The 20,468-nt window shown below is 38.6% G+C and overlaps 1 protein-coding gene across 1 annotated transcript in view; it reads left to right on the forward strand.

The window, feature by feature from the left end:
* The window catches only part of SGIP1 (SH3GL interacting endocytic adaptor 1), a 199,248-nt gene that overhangs the window by 116,545 nt on the left and 62,235 nt on the right, over positions 1-20,468 (forward strand). The window contains 7 exon segments of the mRNA XM_042952054.1: positions 5,967-5,978; positions 9,154-9,178; positions 10,120-10,171; positions 11,473-11,558; positions 14,807-14,899; positions 18,084-18,158; positions 20,232-20,468. Coding sequence (XP_042807988.1) covers positions 5,967-5,978; positions 9,154-9,178; positions 10,120-10,171; positions 11,473-11,558; positions 14,807-14,899; positions 18,084-18,158; positions 20,232-20,468 — 580 coding nt within the window.

Below are 20,468 nucleotides of genomic sequence, written 5' to 3' on the forward strand. Positions count from 1 at the left end.
TCATATATTAGTTTTATGACCATGCTCAGCTGCATTGCAATTATGTCATCTTCCAAATCACAAAGCATAATTTTCTATCTTCAAGGCACACATCTATTTGATAAAAGCTATTTGATAAAAGCATTCAAAAGAGAGGTTACAATGTGCTCAAATGAAGGCCACGCCAATGCCCTCTACAGCTGGAACTTACAGGGAAGGCAAAACTTTATCTCTACCCACATAGGCTTTCAGCTGGGACTCTAACAAAAAAACAGGTTAATAAGAGAAAAACAAAGTCTATTAACAAGTGTATACATGGGAGACTTCCTGTATACATGGGAGACACCCAGGAAAAATAAGTAAGTCAAAGAGGTGGCTTTGGAATTCTGAATTAGGGGAGGGGATGTAGGCCTCTGAAGGGAGAGTGTCTGATCTTTAGGAAAGGTAAAAGAGCTCTTACAAGAATAGATGGAAAGAATAGTTTGTGACAAAGTTGTCAGGGCGTGGGATCCACCTCTGGTTTCCTCTCCATGGTATGAGTCAATCCTTCCTGATTGATAACACCCCTGGGAAGGGGATTGATGACAATTCTTTTGGAGGCTTTATCTTTAGACAGATGAGGTTGTTCAGAGAAAGCATCTCCCTGCATTTACCGTTTTCAAATGCTTGCAGTTCACAGTGATCAATATACCAAAGTAGCATATTTTGGGGTGCCACATTCTGCCGTTCTTCAAGCCAGAGCCAGTGGCATAGGAGTGACTGTGTCGCACACCCAGGGGAAACCATTAGAAGAGCAATTCCTTGAGAGCTGCTTTAAGTGAGGTTGTTCTGAGGCTTGACCTGCTTCCTCTTGAAAATACTTTTCACTTCTTTCATTTTTCTCTTCTTTTTCCTCCTCATGCTACGCTTTTTAGAGGAAAAGTCCGGTAAGGAATAAGTCCTTTCCACATTTTGGCCAAACGTTATTTATTCTGTTCACTTTCATCATCTGCATATCCAATGATTGCCTGTGTTTAACACCTAAACAAGATTTTGAATTTTAAAAACAAACCTTTGTGAACGAGGACAAGGCTTAATTATGCCCCATGCAGAATAAAGGAAGTTGGTTGCTAAGTGATTTTACAAGCCTGTTATTAAGGGCCACAGGGTAGTTTTGTAAAGATCTATGTCTGCCTCAAAAACAGGCATGTGATCAAATATTTTAGGTATTAATTGTTATTTATTGCAGCTGCTGCTTGGATTAGTCAGGTTACACATACATACCATAAGCTAGGCAAACACTTTGTTAAGTTAATTTCTTGTTTAATGCACAACATGATAGCATCCATGAATGAAGGCTTCTGAACCTGGCCTAGGAAAGGGTCTTTTTTATTTTATTTTTCATCTAATCAGAAAAATGTCCCCTTCTGGAGTTGTCAGAAATGAAAAAAGAGGATCTTTATAAAGTGCAAAACAACTCTTCCACAGTCCTTTTTAGTATCAGTGGGTGATTTTTAGTGGCAGCAAAAATCTGCTATGATGTACCTACATCATTGTTTATTTTAGGACAACAATGAAACAGAGCCACTAAAAAAAAAAAAAATTCACTGTTCTCTTCTCAGTTGCCTGGTGTATTGGGAACACGTTCCCAGGATGCTGATACATGGCTGACTAGAAAATATGGAAATGCTGTTTCCATGTTAAAGAGCACCGAGAAGGGGCTGGTGGTTGGTTGTACTTACCTCACCTAAGTGGACACTGTAATAAGTGCTGTAATGTGTCATCCTGTCCTTTGTCCCCATCCTGGCAGTCTCCGTACCACCTGCAGGGTACCACACTTGTGGGAAGTCCGGGTGATAGGAGGGAGGAGAAGTGGAAGATACAGAAGAACAAAAAAGGAGATCAAAATATTACAATTTATCAAAATATGAACCCAATGTCTTCTCGTTTCTAAAAATAAAATAAGCACTTGTTATTATCACTATGGCTCATACTAAGATGGATGGCCCACCTCTGAGTAATTGAGAGTCAAGTATGTATCACATCCTTTGTGGCAAACAATTGTGTTGGTATGCTTTAGTAGCCTTTCTTTACATTTTGCCAGTTGTGCTTATTCTTGACCTTGAGACTTTCTCTGAATTATCCAAATTTGGCCACTTCAAATGTTACTGAATCATGTGGCCTGAAGTTGACCTGCGGTGCCTTAAAAATGCCCTGTTCCTCATTGGGTTCCATCCTATTGTCCTTGTAGCCATTAACCCTCATAGCCAAGTAACCCTTTTCATTGGGAGCTGTTTGTTTCTAAGGGTGAATCCCCCTCCCATTTCCTTGCCTCATTTTCCTTTGGAAATGCCCATCTTATGGATTGCTCAGTCTGGTCGAGTCTTAATGACATCGAGCAGGCTGTTTGTTTCTCTTCCCAAATGGAGATTCAGAAGATCATCTCAACCAAGTCCTATTGGATATGGGTGGGGGAGAAGTGTTTGCCCGATAGCTGGCCTTCACCATAAGCATTTAAAAGCAAGTAAGAATATTGGCTGGAATCAAAATAATAAGCATAATGATCACATATTCTAATTCTTTCCTAGAAAATGCTCTAACATGAATCACTGAATTTGCTGTGACTAGCCTGTATAAAAATATTTGTTTGGTGCTTTGTAGCTTTTCACGCATTTTCCTCTGGTTCCACAGAGCACTGAATTTAGCAAATGAGGACGTTGTAAAGCTTCAAAAACTGAGGCTGATTTAGTGATTTTGATGAGCAAGACATATTGTGTTTGGTTACTTCTTTTTATAAATATCTTAAAACACTCGCATTGGCTACGACTAAGGTATCCTAGTAGGCTGAATTTAAATTAATCCTTTTGTGCAAAAAATAACAAAGCAAAGCTAGTGTGGAATAAGGACACTGTGGAAACTGTGAGGACACAGGCTGAAACATTATTTTAGGAAGGCATATTCATGTTGCAAACTGTATGCATTTTAGAAATACAACATGTTCTAACCAAAGTCTTCATTCTAGTGACCAAATCACAAATTATTAGTGTATGCCCACTTTGAAAATAGCCTCAAGTACAAAGTCAGAACTATCTCTTTTCAGAAAAGTAGAGGGAATAATAAAATGTTTCCAAAACCTTCTCCAGAATGTGTCAGAAGATCAAGAGAAATCTAGGAATTGAGTAATTAATATTTAAATAGGAACAAAGGAAAACTGTTCAGAAAATGAATCGACCAATTGCAAAGTCCCTGTTTGAGTTATCAGGTGAAGTAATAAGAACAGTAGATAAAATCTACTGAGAGCTTATTATTTGAGACCCCGAAGCCTGCAATCAGTGACAAATTGGCCACCTGCAGGTTCTGAACAACGGAATAAGTGTTTTGTTTGCTTGTGTAGTTAAAAACAACTTTAGCTCACATTTAAAAGCCAGGATGTTTGAAATTAAAAAAAAAAAACATCTGGATGTGCCGCTTCTCTGAAGATCTGGCAGCAGTAGGCCCACATTTTTGCAGGGCAGGTGTGGGTGCACCCGATTAGTGGCGAGTTCACCAAAGCTTTGTGAAAGACACGTGCCCTTACAGACAGCACCCCGCTCCTTGCCCTGCACCCATCTGAGTTTGCCACTCAACGCATAGTGTTCAGCTTATAGAATCTATCGAGACCAGACACGAATGAGTTTCCTTCCACCTTTGAAGCTAATTCCATATATTGGTAGAGCAAAGGTAGAAGGCTAAAGCCTTCAACGTTCTTGGGAAATGAGGAAGAGTAAAATAAAACTTTTAACAGAGGCCCTTCTCTCCTGGCTCATACACATTTTGCTGTCAGAATTGTTGTTGTTCAGCAGAACCAATATACAGCTGCGTTATGCACCTTAATGGTGACAATTAACATATATGAAGCCCTTCAATCTGATGTGTAGAATATTTTTCTTTTGAAGGTTTCAAATAGCTCTTAAGTATGGACTGTGAGGCTTTCTGGGTCTGACCTCTCCACAGTTTCTAGCTGGGTCTTCTCAATTCTGGATGATAAGCTTGTGACTGCATGAACTTGAACAGCTTTTCCCAGATGAAGGCATTTTGCAAGCGGACCTTCTGAAATACTATCTTATGATGTTGTCTTTCGCTAGAAAAAAAAATACGAGCAGGAACTGTTGATTAAAAATACAGGTTTTTAACTCATTGGAAATTAAGATATGACTTAATTTGGGGAGATTAATGTAATTGAAATTATTTTGAAAAGTGTTCTCTATAATCTTAAATGAATAAAGTTTCTTTGTATGTAAGGCTTTGCCTCTGTATGGGTACAATCTGCATTTTATTTTTACATTACTTTTCATAATTTCATCTTAGGGAAATTTGTGTCACTTTTAATCCCCTCTTTGCTGTAGTTTATGCTACCTTTAAAAAGTGAATCGTTTGCCATGAAATTGAAGCTAAAATCATATATTCCCACATTTTTTCTTAGAGAAGGATTTTAGTCTGGTCATTAAAAGAATTATAAAATCTAAATTTTCATTAGTGAATTCCTCTCAAAACACAGTATGAATTAGTCAATAAAAGAATTTAAGCCTAGAAATACATATTCATAAGAGGACTTTTTGATTTTATGTAAATTATGTACATGCATATAGACAAATTTATAAGAAAGGTGAGAAAAATGTGGAGCAGAACCTGGAACGTAAGGCATATGAGAAAGTCTCAAATATTATAAGTAAAATTGACTAGAGTAACCATGTTCAAAGTGATGAGTTTTGTCACAAAACATTCAAGACAGGAAGTAAGCATTCATGGTCCTCTGCTTTAGGAGCCCTCCGACAATGTAAAGTAAGAATGAGACCAGAGACCTAAACTCTGTCTCCGGCTCTACCCATTTACTAGCTGTGTGTCTCAGAGCCTCACTTTCCCCTCTTTTTCAAAAAGGCAGTTGGACCAGATATCCATGGAGGCCTCCCAGGTATAAAACGCTAGAGGCTTGTTTCCTGTCCACCCTCCAGAGAGTAGAACCATCCTCTTCATCTGAGCAACCTTCTGGATACTTACATATTTGCACTTCCGGCCTGGATTTGGGGATTTGGGCAATACTAGGTCGTAGATAACCTCTAGTAACTTCATGGGGTAGCCCATATTTTGAAACCAAAACTCTGAGAAAAACCTCTTTCCCTACTCACATCATAGTCACTGTTGTTACTGTGGAAAAACCCTGAAGAGGGAGAGTAGTCAGAGTTTGTTGGGGTAAATTGATAGCAGCCATAAACCAGGTTTGAGAAGTGAAGGAGAGAAGACGTATGTCTGCTGGTTGTGTTCTTACAGACAACATCTGGTCCACCATTGTTCTACTGATGCTGGACAGTTTTCCTTACTGCCATCTGTGCTTGTCAGGGGCTCCTCGTCTTTTCCGTCACATTCCTACCCGTTGGTAGAGACTGCCCAAATCACCAGGCCAAGAACGGACACTTCAAGAAAAAAAGTCCTCACCAACACTCATTCCATAGGATATCAAAGAGAAGAGCAGGCAAACAAGAGGTCTTTCTAATCCTACTGTCTGATGTGGGGAGGCTCCAATTTAGTGCAAATCACATGGGAAATACATTACATCTATGGTGTTTGCTAACACCCTGTTGTGTGGGAAACACTTTTCTCTATAGTACCTAGTCTCTAAAACCTCCTCCCCAAATAATCTGGAGAGAAACTCCTTATGACAAAACATTTAAAGCTGTCAGTGAAATTGTCTTGTATTTTCTGTCTTTTTTCTTTTGTACACTTCACTGAAATAGTACACCCCATTAACAAAGCTATGTTGTATCACAGATAGCTTCTCTTTAAGGTTCTCCAAAACCTCTTCATGGTTTAAATAAGCCACAGGCATGATGACTGCCTGTCTTTCTTGGCCTGATTACTTGGAGTGTATGTTTGGTTGGCTGTTTATGAAATCTTCTGTTACCCAAGCCTGTTGACTGATCCATCATTCTCTGACTAGGTATCTGTTCTCTCTTCCTTTTTGCTGATCACAGAGGCGCAGCCCGGTAAGAACTCTCAACATTTTTACCTTAAACATGTATAGAGAAAATTGTTGCCAAGGCGAGGTGGCCAGGTTTGGCTTCCCATTAAATTTATGATGACCCAAAACGAATGAAGCAGATGAATTATATTTATTGGTTGGGAGCCACTGATCATATAAGTGTCAAGATATTTTAAGATTATCAGAGCACTTTTCCATAACAAACTAAATTAATACATAAGTATCCCAACCCTAGTGCTAAATTTGAAAAATGTGTGTGTGCGTGCGTGTGTGTGTGTGTGTGTGTGTGTGCAGGCGTGGGTATGGATGTGTGTGTATGCAAGGCCTGGAGACTGGCCAAAAAGCACCATAGAAGTTTACAGCAAAGTGATAATAAAGAATAAGAAAGCTATGAAGAAAGTAAGGAAAGAATTTTTAAGCCACATTGTTTTTAACCCTGAATTTGAAGTAAGTTCCTGGTCTATAATCTATGTTGGTCAGTATACACTGATACCTAATAATATATAATAATAATTTCCATCTTGGGAGGAAGAGACATGTTTTCAGGTCAATACTCCTAGGTTATCACATAAGTCTGTATTTCATCACTGAAGACAAATCAGTATTAGTTTGCGTTGTTCAAAGTGAAAAATCAGTCATTTTTCTCAGATTGAAATGTATGATGAATTTAAAGTAACAAAAAGTAGGGTTCTTGTTTTGTTTGAAATGACCCCCATCTGCCTTGAGAGAGGAAATGGAACTGAAAACAGTGCCCTCTGAAATCCCCTCTGTGAGCACATGCCAATTTGATCAATTGGTTATTATTTGGGGCCAATCCTCTGGCCCAGCTGACAAGCTGGTGGTTCTCTGTTTAAATCACATAGCCGATGATCAAAGATAACACCTCCAGGGACTGCTATTCAGGTGTGGCTGATTCCTACCCAGTAGTTAGGTGACATCGGAGATTATGACAAGTTACTCTTTTTTTTTTTAAGGAAAAAGAGGGAATTAACTAATTAAAAATGAAGGCGATTTATTCACAGTCTACATGTAAGGACAATCATTAAAAAGAGGAAAATGTGGTCACTTGGGAAGGAGAAGAGTTTTTAACTCAATGGGCTTTCTCCTGAATGTGGTTTGTGTGGTCGACATAGCCTTAACCTTGCTCTAGATTGCCATGCTGCAACTTCAAGGCTCAAAGAACCGTATGCGGGATCCAGCTGACAATGGGACTTTCTTTTCTGTTACTGCTGATCATTCGAATATCTGTTCCTTTCTAAATTGATATTATTCTTCCTAATTTCTATACAACAGAGTCTTCTTGCCCACCTCTGCCGTATCTTGCTTGCACTTAACTGGTGATGGTTCACTTATGAGGAGTATTTAATAAAAATGTTAAAGGGGCTTCTTGTTTATTGCCTCTCAACAATGAACGTCTAGTAAGGAATTGATACACCGAGAACCAACGAATACAAAAGAAGCTTTGTACCTTGTTTGGTTTCATGAGTATTACATTTTTAATGGAAGAGGTAGGATAGAGAGACCAAAAGGTCCTCGATACAGCCTCAGGAGTCCCCTGTCTCTTGGGTTTCAGGTCTCACAATTCTAGGAGAATTCTGTTCCCTCAATGCCAACCTCGTGATCGATTACTAGGAAGTAAAGCCTGGGTATCTTTACTTCAGACCCATAAAAACCTAAGTCTCTGAAGCTCCAAAACCTAGAACAACATTTTAATTCCATTTAAACAATTTGTTCTCTTATTATTTTTGTCTACAGAGTCTTATTTTCCGAAAACCAATTTGTATCCAAACTCCCATAATGACTGTAGCTGATTTAAATGACCGTATTTAATTTAAATGTTTATTAATTAAAAAAAAAAACATTAACTTAATCAGACATATTAACTTAAAATGCTCATTTACTAAAGTAAATAAAGTTAATCTCTATTTCAAAAATCTTTACTAACAATGGAATAATTCTCTATAATGGCACATACACACAGATTGTATTATTAGGCAAGACAAGCCAGGAAATGCAGAGTGAAAGATTGAGCCATTCGTTAGAAAACATCTAGTAAAATCTTGCTCAGATTGAAACTGCTCCTGTATCATAAATGAGTTCAAAATGAGACAGAAAATTCTGAGAAATCCTTAGGAAAGAAGGTAAGAAGTTTCTTCTGGATCTGTTATAAAGGCTCTACATCTGATCCTGAGTTGTTCATGTTACCATTTGAGAGAAGAGAACGTATCTGTGACCAGCCACCAAACACATGGTCATACCCTTTGGAATACTTTCCTATACTTGCACTTTCCTACCCCCACTCTGTCCCCCTCATTCTCCTAAGGCAGGCCCTTCCAAGCCCGTGATGCCACCCTTCCAGGGCTCTACTTTTCTGGTAGCACCCCAGGCTAAGAATCTTTCACAGCAGTTTTGAATCAAAACTTTTTATGTAATCAATGTTTCTGTTATAAGTTTCTGCTAGGGTATTATAAAAACTAGACCATACCTTCTCCAATAATTCTTACCAGGGCTGTTTGCATTCCTATTGTACCACGATGCCTGGAGCTAAAGGAATGACTTTCAGTTGGTGGATTGGTGGGCCCTATGGCAGACAAGTGAAAGAAATTGAGGTGGGAAGGGCAGTTGAGGAGAATGAAATTCCTTGGCTCCCTGATTAAAACAGTCCATTCAATGGCAATGCCTCCAAGTTTTCCTTCCCTATAACATTTGCCACTTATGTCTTTAAAAATTACATTAGTAAACTAATGACTTTTTACTAACAACTTATGGACCTCCCCCACCTTAATAAAAGCAGACAATACTCCCAATACATTCTATAATTTTCAAACACCAAACATATGAGAAACTTGAATTTATTTGTCTGATAGGCTTCAAGGTTGTTTTTTTAATTGAGCTATTCAATATTTGCTTAATTTACCAAGTCTGCCCAGGTAAGGGGTTTTTCTGGTTCAGAAGACTTATGATTTACCCTTCCTTTCTCTCTATAAACCTTGAGTAAAATTAAAAACTGATTTATATGTGTGTGTCTACAATTTCCAACTTGAATGCAATTCTGAGAAAAATTTCATTTTTCCCCATCTGCATTTCTGAATTCAGTTTAATTGCAATGACAGAAATATACATATTGTACATAACATATATGTGGTCTTAAACCTTATAGTGTCTATTTCTAATTCTAGGGTGCAATTAAAAGGAACTTATCCAGTAAGTATATCCTAGCTACCAGAAATAGAGTAAAATTTAAAAGAAGAAATAGTTCCTTGGATCTTGGAGCATAAATATGTATACATTTCAATTATACACTCTTGGGCTTGATTTTTAAGGTTTACAAATGTTTTACTTTTGCAGCAAAGAAATCTTGTAATGATAAAGGGGCCTGGTGGGTCCTGAATAATTAATATTTAAATTCTGAAAATGAATATGGTTTTGGAAAAGCATTGCTACCTTCTTCCGATATTTGTCAACTCTTGCTGTATCATCTGACTTTAGAAATGGATTTAATTAAGTGTGTGTTTGTTGATGGGGGTGGGGAGAGGAGAGGGACGGAAGGAATCGAAGGCAGATGCAACTTACCCATTCATAATGTTATCTGATATAAAAATTTTAGTCACCCAAAGTGATATGATACAGGTTATAATATATGCAGGGCATGATTTTCCTCTGCGGCATATAGCATATTCTAGGGAATTCTAAATTCAGGGCTGCTAGTTAAAGATACAACATTTTCTTGGCATTTCAAGAAAAGAACAGGCAAAGAATCCTGGATTCCTGTACTATGTACATATGGCCTGGCTTAGCATTCTCTTACGGTAATTGGGAAGCAGGACTGCTCAAGGCGGCAGACATTTGAAGCATGGTAGGCTACTCAGCTAAACTCTGCAGTATACAGCTCTTCTGTTTGACAGCTTATCATGGTAATTCCTTGGTTAATTAGGTTTTGCAAATGCCACATAAAATGCTACTACATATGTCTGATATGTGGCTGTTGCATTGCCTGGGTAGAGGGTTTGTTTTGCAAAATTTTCATATTGAGTTGCTTATTGGTGGGACGTAAATCTCTAAGTGTTTCCAAACATAGCTCATAAGATGTATAAGAAAGGAATAGTAAAAATATGCCTACCAAGTTTCTTTGTCCTGTACATCAGGTGAAGAAGTGGCAAGACCCAGGCGTTCCACACCAACTCCAGAACTTACGAGGTGAGCATGGAAGACATTAGTTGTGTTTTATATAGGGTATCACACATTGTTAACAATCAAGTAGATCTCCTTTAGGCTCAGCTTTCAACTTGTATTAATAAAGGGCCTGCTTTTATGTGTGAGTCCATAGCATGATTCAAGGGTATTATCATTTCTCACAAGTGCAGCCTGAAGCAGACACTTACAGAAGAACTGTATAGTCATCCAAAGTGACTATCAGAATGTGCAGACCCCTCTCTAATGCAAAAGTTAAAGTCTGTATGAACAGATCTTTTGATGTTTGGAATGCTGATCTGACATATGATTATATCTCCCTATGAAGAATAGCCTGTTTAGTTGGCTTCAATTTCATGATACATTCCACCTGTCATATACCAAAAGAATCTATTCTGCTTTTTTGTTTTTGGCAAAATGCTGTATTTTGCATTGTCTATTCTTTGAGTTAAGTATTGTACAAATGGGCATTGTTTTCCAAAAAGACTACTATTTCTATTTAAAAGCTGGATTCTTTTCATTTTCCCTCCTCCTGACCCCCTACCCCGTCCCCTCTCACTCCCATTACACACACAGAACTCATCAGGATCAGTGAGGGAAATAGAGTCTGGGAAGAAATGAATATTTTGCAGCCTTTTGTTAATAATCATTTTAAGTAATAATTAGGAGAAAGGATAACAATTTAACGTATTTTCACCCTTCCCCTTGAGTTCTCAATGTCCTTCTTTTTCTGAGATGTGCTCTATTTAAGGTATTAGGAGGTTATAACTAGTCTTTGTGAGTGTTGATTGGAGAGAGAGTATGGAAATTAGAAAATAGTAGACCTAGTTCTTCAAACACAAACTTCCTGGGTGCCTTTCACTTAACCTACCTATGACTGACTTTCACTAATCACAAACTGCATTAGCTACAATACAGGGATGTGATGCAGACAAATATAAATGGTATTTGAGATCTGAAGAAACTAAATGGTTTGCAAAAAACTGTTATCTCTCGTACTATCTCTTCTAAGTATAGAGAATCTTGATGACTTGAAAGAGTTTCTCGGCTTATTTCTAATGGACCATTATGTTGGTCCCTCAATGAGAACTAGGGATCTTATCTCCTACCAATCCTCTCGTCCATAGTACATGTGACATTCTTACATATACTTTCTGGCCCCATGGGAGCTTGCGTACATGCATATGTATGTACCCAAATATGCACACATATATCTGCCTTGCCATGAAAAACATTTGAAAGCTTGTATATATTTTTAGCATTAATATCCCCTTTCTCTATGTTTTGTTTTAATGGGTGTAATTTAGCAAAAAGCCTCCAGATGACACTACGGCCCTTGCTCCCCTCTTTGGTCCTCCATTAGAATCAGCTTTTGATGAACAGAAGACAGAAGGTAGGCAAAACGTGTATCTCTATAGATTTTTCTTTTCACTGAAGTATAACTTACCTAGAGGAAAGGCATGTATCTTGAGCCATGTACCATCAGATCCTCATGTGAAAGAGAAGCTCTGATCCAGGCGTGCTATGGGGATAAGAGTTTCATTTGCAAACCTCTAGTATTTTAGGATTTGAAACCTTGCTTCCAGAAATATCAAATAATTAACAAGTTCACTCCTCAAAAGTGGTCAGTAAGAATTACTGTAAATCTATACAAATCACTGGGAATAAGTCAGGGAATAAGTGCCCTGGGGTCCAAACAGTTATCGTTGTGGACCAAGACCTTAAACTCCCTGTCACAGTCACTGTCACTGTGATCTAGCCTCTCTGACCACATTTACTCTCTTCTCCACCTTGTCACTGGAGGTGTCAGTTGGACTGCTCACCAGACTTGTTTGCAGGCTCAAGACCCAGGAATGACCTTGATTCATTGAGCAACTTACAAGCAAAATGTTGTGGAAAAAATTATCAACTCAGCCAATTTTATTGGGTTTACCCATTAAACATTTATTCCTAGATTTAAATATTTAACTTTTTAAAATTAACCATCTTTTTTGGATGGCTATAAATAATGTATACCTTGCTGACGTAAATGAAACTCTTTATTAAAGGGATCTAATCTATTTCTGAAATGTATTTACGTACAATGCATATATCTCCAGTGTCCGTGTTTGGTAATATGGGATGTTTTTATTAAAAAACATCATTTGATTTAAAAGCACTGTTGTATGTGTATAATAAAATGTTATTTTTTATACCGTTGGGCAAAGAAATAAAATTTAACTGTTGAGGACAACAGGACTTGAAAGCATAATGAGTAAACTAAACTATAGTAACAAAGAGACTCCAAATTACAGGGAGCTAAACAATATAGAATTTTATTTCTGTCTTTTGTTAACAATCTCAAAGTAAACAATACAGGGATGGTAGGGTGGTTCTGCTGTTCTCAGTACATGGTCTTCATGTCTGGGTCCACGGGAGCTGCTCCAGCTCTCATCATCTCCCAGTGAGAGTAAAGTGGAGAGGGGGTGGGGGACAGGGAGGACCAGTGGAATTCACTGCCAATTCTCGTGAAAGCAAAATCTGGAAGAGACAGGCATCACTTTAACTAGAGCCAATCAGAAAGAATTTAGTGCCATATGGCCAGCTAGAACTTCTTAACTATAGAAGAAATGGAGAATAGATACTGGAAGACCGCTAGCAGTCAACCACATCAAAATATTTTTCAATGATACAGTTAGGAAGATGTATAAGGAACATCCCTAAATACGCCTTTAGGGATTTAAATGTCTACAACTTAAAATCCCTAAATAAAGGTGGCCTTGCGATGGGTTATCAGTTGTCTTATTAACTCAGCTATGATCACTTTTCCTTTCAATGACATAATTGTATAGTGACTAAAGGTGGGATTTGATTTGTTGCATCTGAATCTACCTATTAAAGGAATCCCCTGACTGTATGGAAACCTGATTTACAAAATAGAAAGCAGTTCTTTTTTTTAAAAAAGTTTATTTATTTTGAGAGAGAGAGAGTGGGGAAGGAGTAGAGAGAGAGGGAAAGAGAAAATCCCAAGCAGACTCTGCGCTGTCAATGCAGAGCCCAACATGGAGCTTGATCTCATGAACCGTGAGATCATGACCCGAGCTGAAATCAAGAGTCTGATGCTGAACTGACTGAGCCTCCCAGGCGCCCCTAGAAAACAGTTCTTTGAAAATTGAGGTGGTGTCCCACATATAATCCATGGGGAAAAAATGCTACTCCACATCTTTGGGGAATGTTTGCTTTCATATTAAAACAAAATATAACCAAGACCATCTTTGTGTTTGTGGTGGAGAGGAGAGACACACCTGAACTTGTCCATGAGCCTGGCTTGCTTTTTCTTGAGGTGGTTTCATCCCCCAAAGTTCGATAAAATTCCAGCATTTGCCCACGCACACTTGCTCTTCCAATATCTGCACTTAACCTTTCATATCTACGCACTCTCACTGCATTTCATTGATTCTTCTGTCACTAACTTATAAGGCCTGGGGGCAAGATTTGTATTTTGGAGTCATGTATGCACGCCCAGGATCAGATCTCAGCCCCTCTCAGCTACCAATAGGTAGCTCTTGGGCACATTATTTAATCCCTTTAGTCTTTACTTCTTCTACTGAAAATGGCACTAATCAACCACAGGCTGGTGTTGTAAGGATTAGAATATTTAATAATATTCTGGCCTTGGGATAAGTGTGCTATATGCATTTTGTGTACGTTTTATTTGTATGTATCATCTCTTGTGATCCTTTTAGTAACTCTTGGATTGCTCTTACTATCTCTAAACAGAAGGAAGGCAAGCTCAGAGGTGAAATGACTGGCCCAAGTTCCTACAGTCTTAGAGGCTGGATTCAAATTCATATCCCACTAACCACCCAGCCTGTGTTTTACCACATAATGAATTATAAGCAGTATTTCCATAGATCCTGGCAAATGATATGTATGGAGAAAACCTAGTTGTTTACATTGTTACTATAGCAATAAAAAAAATCAAAACAAGAAGATAGAAGAAATGGAAGCTACGTTAGGTTCAGTGTCGTTAGGCCCAATACCTAATTTCCCTAGTTTACTTTAGGTATCGAAGCCCCTGTTTATTTTGTTGGTTCTCTTAAGATATTTACCAAACATTTTTAGGGTAATTTCATTTCTCTTTAGGATGTCATAAAAGGTTTATTTAAAGACCCTGTACTATCCTTTAAAGATATGAACCACTCTACAGAACCCAGGCATTTTCATTTTTGAAGCATATTCATACCAAACTTTAAATAAACCAACTTGAAATGAACATTCATGGATGGGATTAATGCCTGGATCTTCAAATGGGTGCCCAAAACAGAGCCAGTACATGTACTAACATTCAGAATGTCCTTAAGTGACCAACCAGGAAGAAAATGCAGATACTGTATTTTGAAAGATTTTATTTAGCTATGTGTGCACACACAGACACACACACACACACACACACACACACACACACACACACCACTGCCATTTCCATTCTTTGCTTGAAAAGAATGAGGACCAGCACACTTCTAAATTACTTTGCTAGGACTAAGACAAGAGGGAGATAATTTTGTGAATGTCATCTTTAAACTGACATTTTAAGTTCTAAAATCCAGGAATGTTTCTTTTTTGGACTCACCCTGGGAAATTTTCTTTTTATGTTTCCAGTTCTTTTAGATCAGCCTGAGATATGGGGTTCAGGCCAACCAATTAATCCAAGCATCGAGTCGCCAAAGTTAACAAGGCCTTTTCCCACTGGAAGTAAGTTGTGTCTGCTCTGTCTGGAAAAATAAGTGACTCATTTTACTGTCTGCATAGTGAAATTAAGCAACTCTTAGAAAGTACATAAGCAACACTTGGATTGTATAATATTAAGAAAACATGTTATTCTTTTTTTAAGTTTATTTTGAGAGAGAGAGAGAGAGAGAGAATGAGTTGGGGAGGGGGGGGAGTGGGGAAGAATCCCAAGCAGGCTCCATGCTCAGTGCAAACTGACATGGGGCTCAATTCCACGACTCCGAGATCATGACCTGAGCCAATATCAAGAGTCAGACGCTTAACTGAGCCACCCAGGCGCCCTAGAAAAGAGGTTATTCTAATAGGCTTTAGAGGTAAAGGGGTCTAGGGCAGTTTGTCAAGGCAGGAATAATATAATAAAATTATTAACTTTGAATCACAGCTTCTTCTGACATCCTATAGGCTTGTTCATTCATTCATTCACCATGCACACAGAAGAGAGAGAAGCAAGTAAGCTAGAGAATCTACCATGCTCCAGGTACTGGACTATCACAGAACACAGAAGTGAACAAGTCAGATAGTCTCTGCTAGTCCTACAGGACAAGGAGGATGCATATTTATTTTGTTGGAAAGGACACATTGAGAAGAAAGAGGGATAGTGGAGAGCAAGAGAAATGATGCTATTTGGTGGGAAGCTGAGATAGGAGGTCAGGGCAAACTTGTCTTAAAGCAGGGCCATCAGCGATGCTATCTCAGCACGCCCCCTACCCCCCACCCTCTCCTGAAGATGCTGATAGCCCTTCACCTGTGGTGGGTTGAGCTATTTGGCCTGAATGGATTGTTCATTCGGTCAAGCCACCCACTTGATGGATTTCTTGAGTTCTCATTTCAGTAAACTTCCCGTAGCATATGTGCTTGTGGAAAGTACTCCTTCAAATGACTGTAGGAAGAAAATTGGGTCTCAGAAAAGGATGTTTGGTTGTGAGATGGGATGCAGAGAATATTTTTCCTTTGTGGGAAATTAATACTATAGATACACACCAATTAATACTTTACCAGTTCAGCCTTCCCAGGGCTCTGCATTATGGGTCTTAAAAATAATCGTAGGAATTAACCGAGGAGATTCCTGATCAAAGTCCCAGAGGTTGTTTACTGGGATTAGTGCTATGAAACCAGGTGATCCAGTCCTTCCAAAGGTATTTCCCTCATAAAACAGGATAAGAAAAACAGCATCACCAATAACTATTTTAAACGTCTAAACTTTCAAAGATGTGTTTTTGAGAGAATTTGAACCCCAGTGGTGTGATTTTGAATGTTTCTCTCTGCTACTGGGAAACAAAGCCAGTGAAAAAGCTCTAACTTCCTTGAAAAGCTTTCTTTAGAAACTGAGCCATCCAGATTATTCCTAGAAAACCTTTCCTAGATGCCAAGAAAGTCCATAAATGAAATGTTTATGTAGATAATGTATTGATTTTAAGACCAATTATTGACATTTTAGAGTTTTATGAGTTTTATGTGCTGTGGTTACACTTAGCACAGCAAAGGCTATTGTATAATCGAGATGTATTGCATAAGTTTGCTCATTTCATGGTTGCAGCATAAATTTGCTATTTTACATTATGAGGCTCTTATGGTATTTTGTGTATTTTTATTGATGATGATCTCAATTTTTGCGGAGAACCTTCATCAAAAACAGAGCCCCTGATTGACTCTCAGCTTCTGTAGAAAAACACGATCCGTTTGAGGTGGAGTTTTCAGAAGCTCATAACTAAGATTAGGAACCAGGTATTTCTGGGCTTTAGGATGGTAGCTGTCAGCCATGCCTGGTGTATAGAAAGATGGGATGCTTTCTGAAATTAAATGAAGTCAAGTGAGGGTGGAGTGACACAAAGGGGCTCTTTTTAATGCAGGCAGGGAGAGGATACTGTAAGAGCTCTCCAGCCAGGGCCCAGCTGACCCACTCTGCTTTTAGGTTATGAAAGATTGGGCCACATTCAGAGTCACTGGTTTATGAGATTAGTGGGAACTCTTTGAATCTACTAAATGTAGCAGGTGACAGGAAACCATACATTTAAAGAAAGAATAAGGAGCTCCTGGGTGGCTCAGTCGGTTGAGCGTCAGACTTTGACTCAGGTCGTGATCTCAGGACTTGTGAGTTCGGGTATGCTTTTTCAGCGTCGAAGCTGTCAGCGATTCTCTGTAACCCAACCCACCCCCCCCCCCCCCGCCCCCAATCTTTGCCCCTCCCCTGCTCGCATTCTCTTTCTTCCAAAAATAAACAAACATTTTTTAAAAAGAAAGAAAGAATAAGACAAAAAAATGTACCTGTTGAAATAGTAATCCCTAACTTTGCCCGCAAAATGACAAGTCTAGTTCAGAAGGTTGAATCTCTGGGTTGGGGCAGTGATACAATACTTTTTCTATCTGAAGGGTTTTGTTTAGCCATAATTTTTACCAAGGGAATCTACGTACTCTTCCTTGCTCCAAATCATATTGCTTCAGACATTCAAAAATATACTAAAATTTAAGATGTGTGACTTTTTTTTGAGGGGAGAGAGGGACAGAGGAAGAGGGAGAAGAGAGAGAATGTTAAACAGTAGAGTCTGATCTCACAACTGTGAGATCATGACCTGAGCCAAAATCAAGAGTTGGACACTTAACCAACTGAGCCACCGAGGCGCCCCTAAGTTATATGACTTTGAGAAATCTTTCCAGACTCAACCTAGGCAATACTATCTTGATTACATTAAAAACCCCCTCATCTGAGCTTCCACCAAGATAATTCTCATTTCCTCGACCATCCCTGGATTGTAATCATCTGTTAACATGATATTCATCCATTCATTCATAAATTCCTTGAGGACAGAGGCTTCTTTTATTTAGCCCTTTGCCCCTAGTTCCTAGTACAGGATATAGAACTTTGTTGGTGCGTGAAGTTCATCCAAGAAAGGAATGAATAAATAAAATGAAGACATTATCATTATCTGACATTCTTTTGACAAATTCTCATTAGCATAAAATGGAAGAATCTGAAGGGGTCCTGCTTCAGTTTCTTAGCTCTGAACTTAGAAATCTGTAGACCATTAATGGTGGTAACATTTCCAACAGCAGGAATGTGAATGAAAGCGCACATCCTGCTGACCTGCAGAATACTGTGTAATTTAGGGAGAAAATCATCAATAACGCCTGACTTCCTGTGTCTTTGCAGCACCTCCCCCACTGCCTCCCAAAAATGTACCAGCCACCCCGCCCCGAACAGGTTCCCCGCTAACAGTTGCACCAGGTGAGCTTCCGTTTTTCCTGTTCTGGGGTGATACGGCCACCAGCGGTGGCCCCGGACCTCAACATGGATGTGTCAGAAGCTGTAGACACAAAGCGTGAAAATGTTCGCATTCAGTGTTCCTTCCATTCCCACTTACTTAAAGTATCACTCTCAGGTTTCACAAAACGGTTCTCTTTCTCAACTAATTTTCCCTCTGTGTCATTTTGTTGAATGAGAGCCACGTTTACGTGTGAAGTGAAAGAAAACAATCTCAATAGCAAACGTCCTTGTTTAATTGGTATTTCACTTCATTGGATCTCATTTTAATGATTTACAGATTCAAAATCTCAAGGCACAATTTGCATTGTCCCAAGAACTGATAATTTTTTTTCCTAGAATTAAAACTACAAATTAAAACTATGTCTAGTCTACAAAGACATAGGATGGCTCCCAGGATGTGCAGCATATGGGTAAGCTTGGGAGGTGGGGAATTTTTTTTTCCCAGTAATCCATAATATCCCATGGCAAAGAGATGTGTAAGGATAATGAAATATGGCAAGGAATTGCCACATGCCTTTAGACAGATATTTCTAAGGCACATTTTACCTTCTATTAAAATCAATACTACATATTCATGCAATTTATAATCTATTATTGGACTAGCAAGTCCAAAGCAGTCATTGCTATTTTATGTGTCTGGACCCTTAGAATATGGTTTTTATCACCTTTGGAATTCTATTGAAGTTTCATCCTTCGCTATATATGCAGCCTGGTGAGCTTGAGAGCTACAGAGTAGGTATTCATCAATAAGACCAAGTGCAAGGCATAGTCATTTTTGAAATTTATACTGATTAAAATCCAACAAAAAGTCATCCAGAGTATCATAGGTAAGGGTGTTTCCAAGTTCAAATCATTTTGATTCCTTGTATTACCATAAATATATTAGAGACAAATAACTCTACCAGCGACAAAATTATAAATATTGTGGGACATGAAAACTGCTACCCCATTTATCTGTGGCCTGGGAACCTTGAAGGTTAATTCTTTTCAAACACGAAATATGGAAGTACTAAGCCAGTTCTTAGAGCCAAAGTGTTCTTTAAAGGTTTAGTTGCTTCTGCTCATGCCCCACAATTATTCAGGGAACAGTTTCTAATTTCAATAGTTTTTAAGAAGTGCACTTCCTCACATTGCTGTTTTGACTAAGCATTCCTTGTCAGGCTGCAGAAGATGGTTTTCAATTTTTTTCCTTTTATTACTGGTAAGAATTAAAAAGAATAGCTGATGCTAATGTTTAGGCCAGAGACTTTTCTGGTTCATGTACTTCACAGTTATGCCTACGAAGTTAACAGGTTGAACTTGATGAGAAAAGAAATTATAAAGATGTTTTGCAATTTTCCTCCCTATTAAATAAGTATATATGTGATAGTTCTAATAAGTAGTAAATGTCTTCTCAATAACCTGTGTGTGTTGTACGTGGGGTGTATATGTGTGTGTTTGTAAATATATATGTGGGGATAGTCCTTTAAATAATCGTAGTACTGTTTCTGGTGTATTTAGCTATTTATCATATTTTTTAAACTGACAGATATTATTAGTTTCACTAAACATTTTAATATGCTCAAGTAGACAGTCTTTGTCAAATATGAAGGTGATTTTCAGCTATCAATTATTTTTCTACTGTGTTGTCTATATTTCAGTAGGCCAGACTTTCAGAAGGGACCTCCCTTTTGGAATGCAGTTTCAGAGGCTGTACTCTGTGAACCTTCTCAAAGTGCAGCCTTTTCAAAATGATCACACTTTGCACTCTTGTGAGCAGCCTTTGAGAGCGGGAGCATGCTCAATGCTTTCAATGGTGGTAAAAATAGCTAACTGGGGTCACCCAGCAAAAAGGGTAAAATAACAACATAAAATGATAATTCTCACATTATGGAGACAGGGAACTCTTTCCTCCCCTTCAGCTCTGGTCTAGTTATTTTTAACCTCACAAGGCAATCTATTTACTATTCTTTGCCTCACCCCTCCCACCCCCACCCCATACAAATAATATTCACAAAGTTAATTAAAGTTAAAAATCAACTACTTTAACCACAGGAAATGACCAGTCAGCCACAGAGGTCAAAATTGAAAAACTACCATCAATCAATGACTTGGACAGCATTTTTGGCCCAGTGTTGTCCCCCAAGTCTGTTGCTGTTAATGCTGAAGAAAAGTGGGTCCATTTTTCTGATACGTCCCCGGAACATGTTACTCCAGAGTTGACTCCAAGGGAAAAGGTGGTGTCCCCACCAGCTGCATCAGACAACCCATCTGACTCCCCAGCTCCAGGCC

Source organism: Panthera leo, chromosome C1, assembly GCF_018350215.1.
Source record: "Panthera leo isolate Ple1 chromosome C1, P.leo_Ple1_pat1.1, whole genome shotgun sequence".
Classification (NCBI taxonomy): Eukaryota; Metazoa; Chordata; class Mammalia; order Carnivora; family Felidae; genus Panthera; species Panthera leo.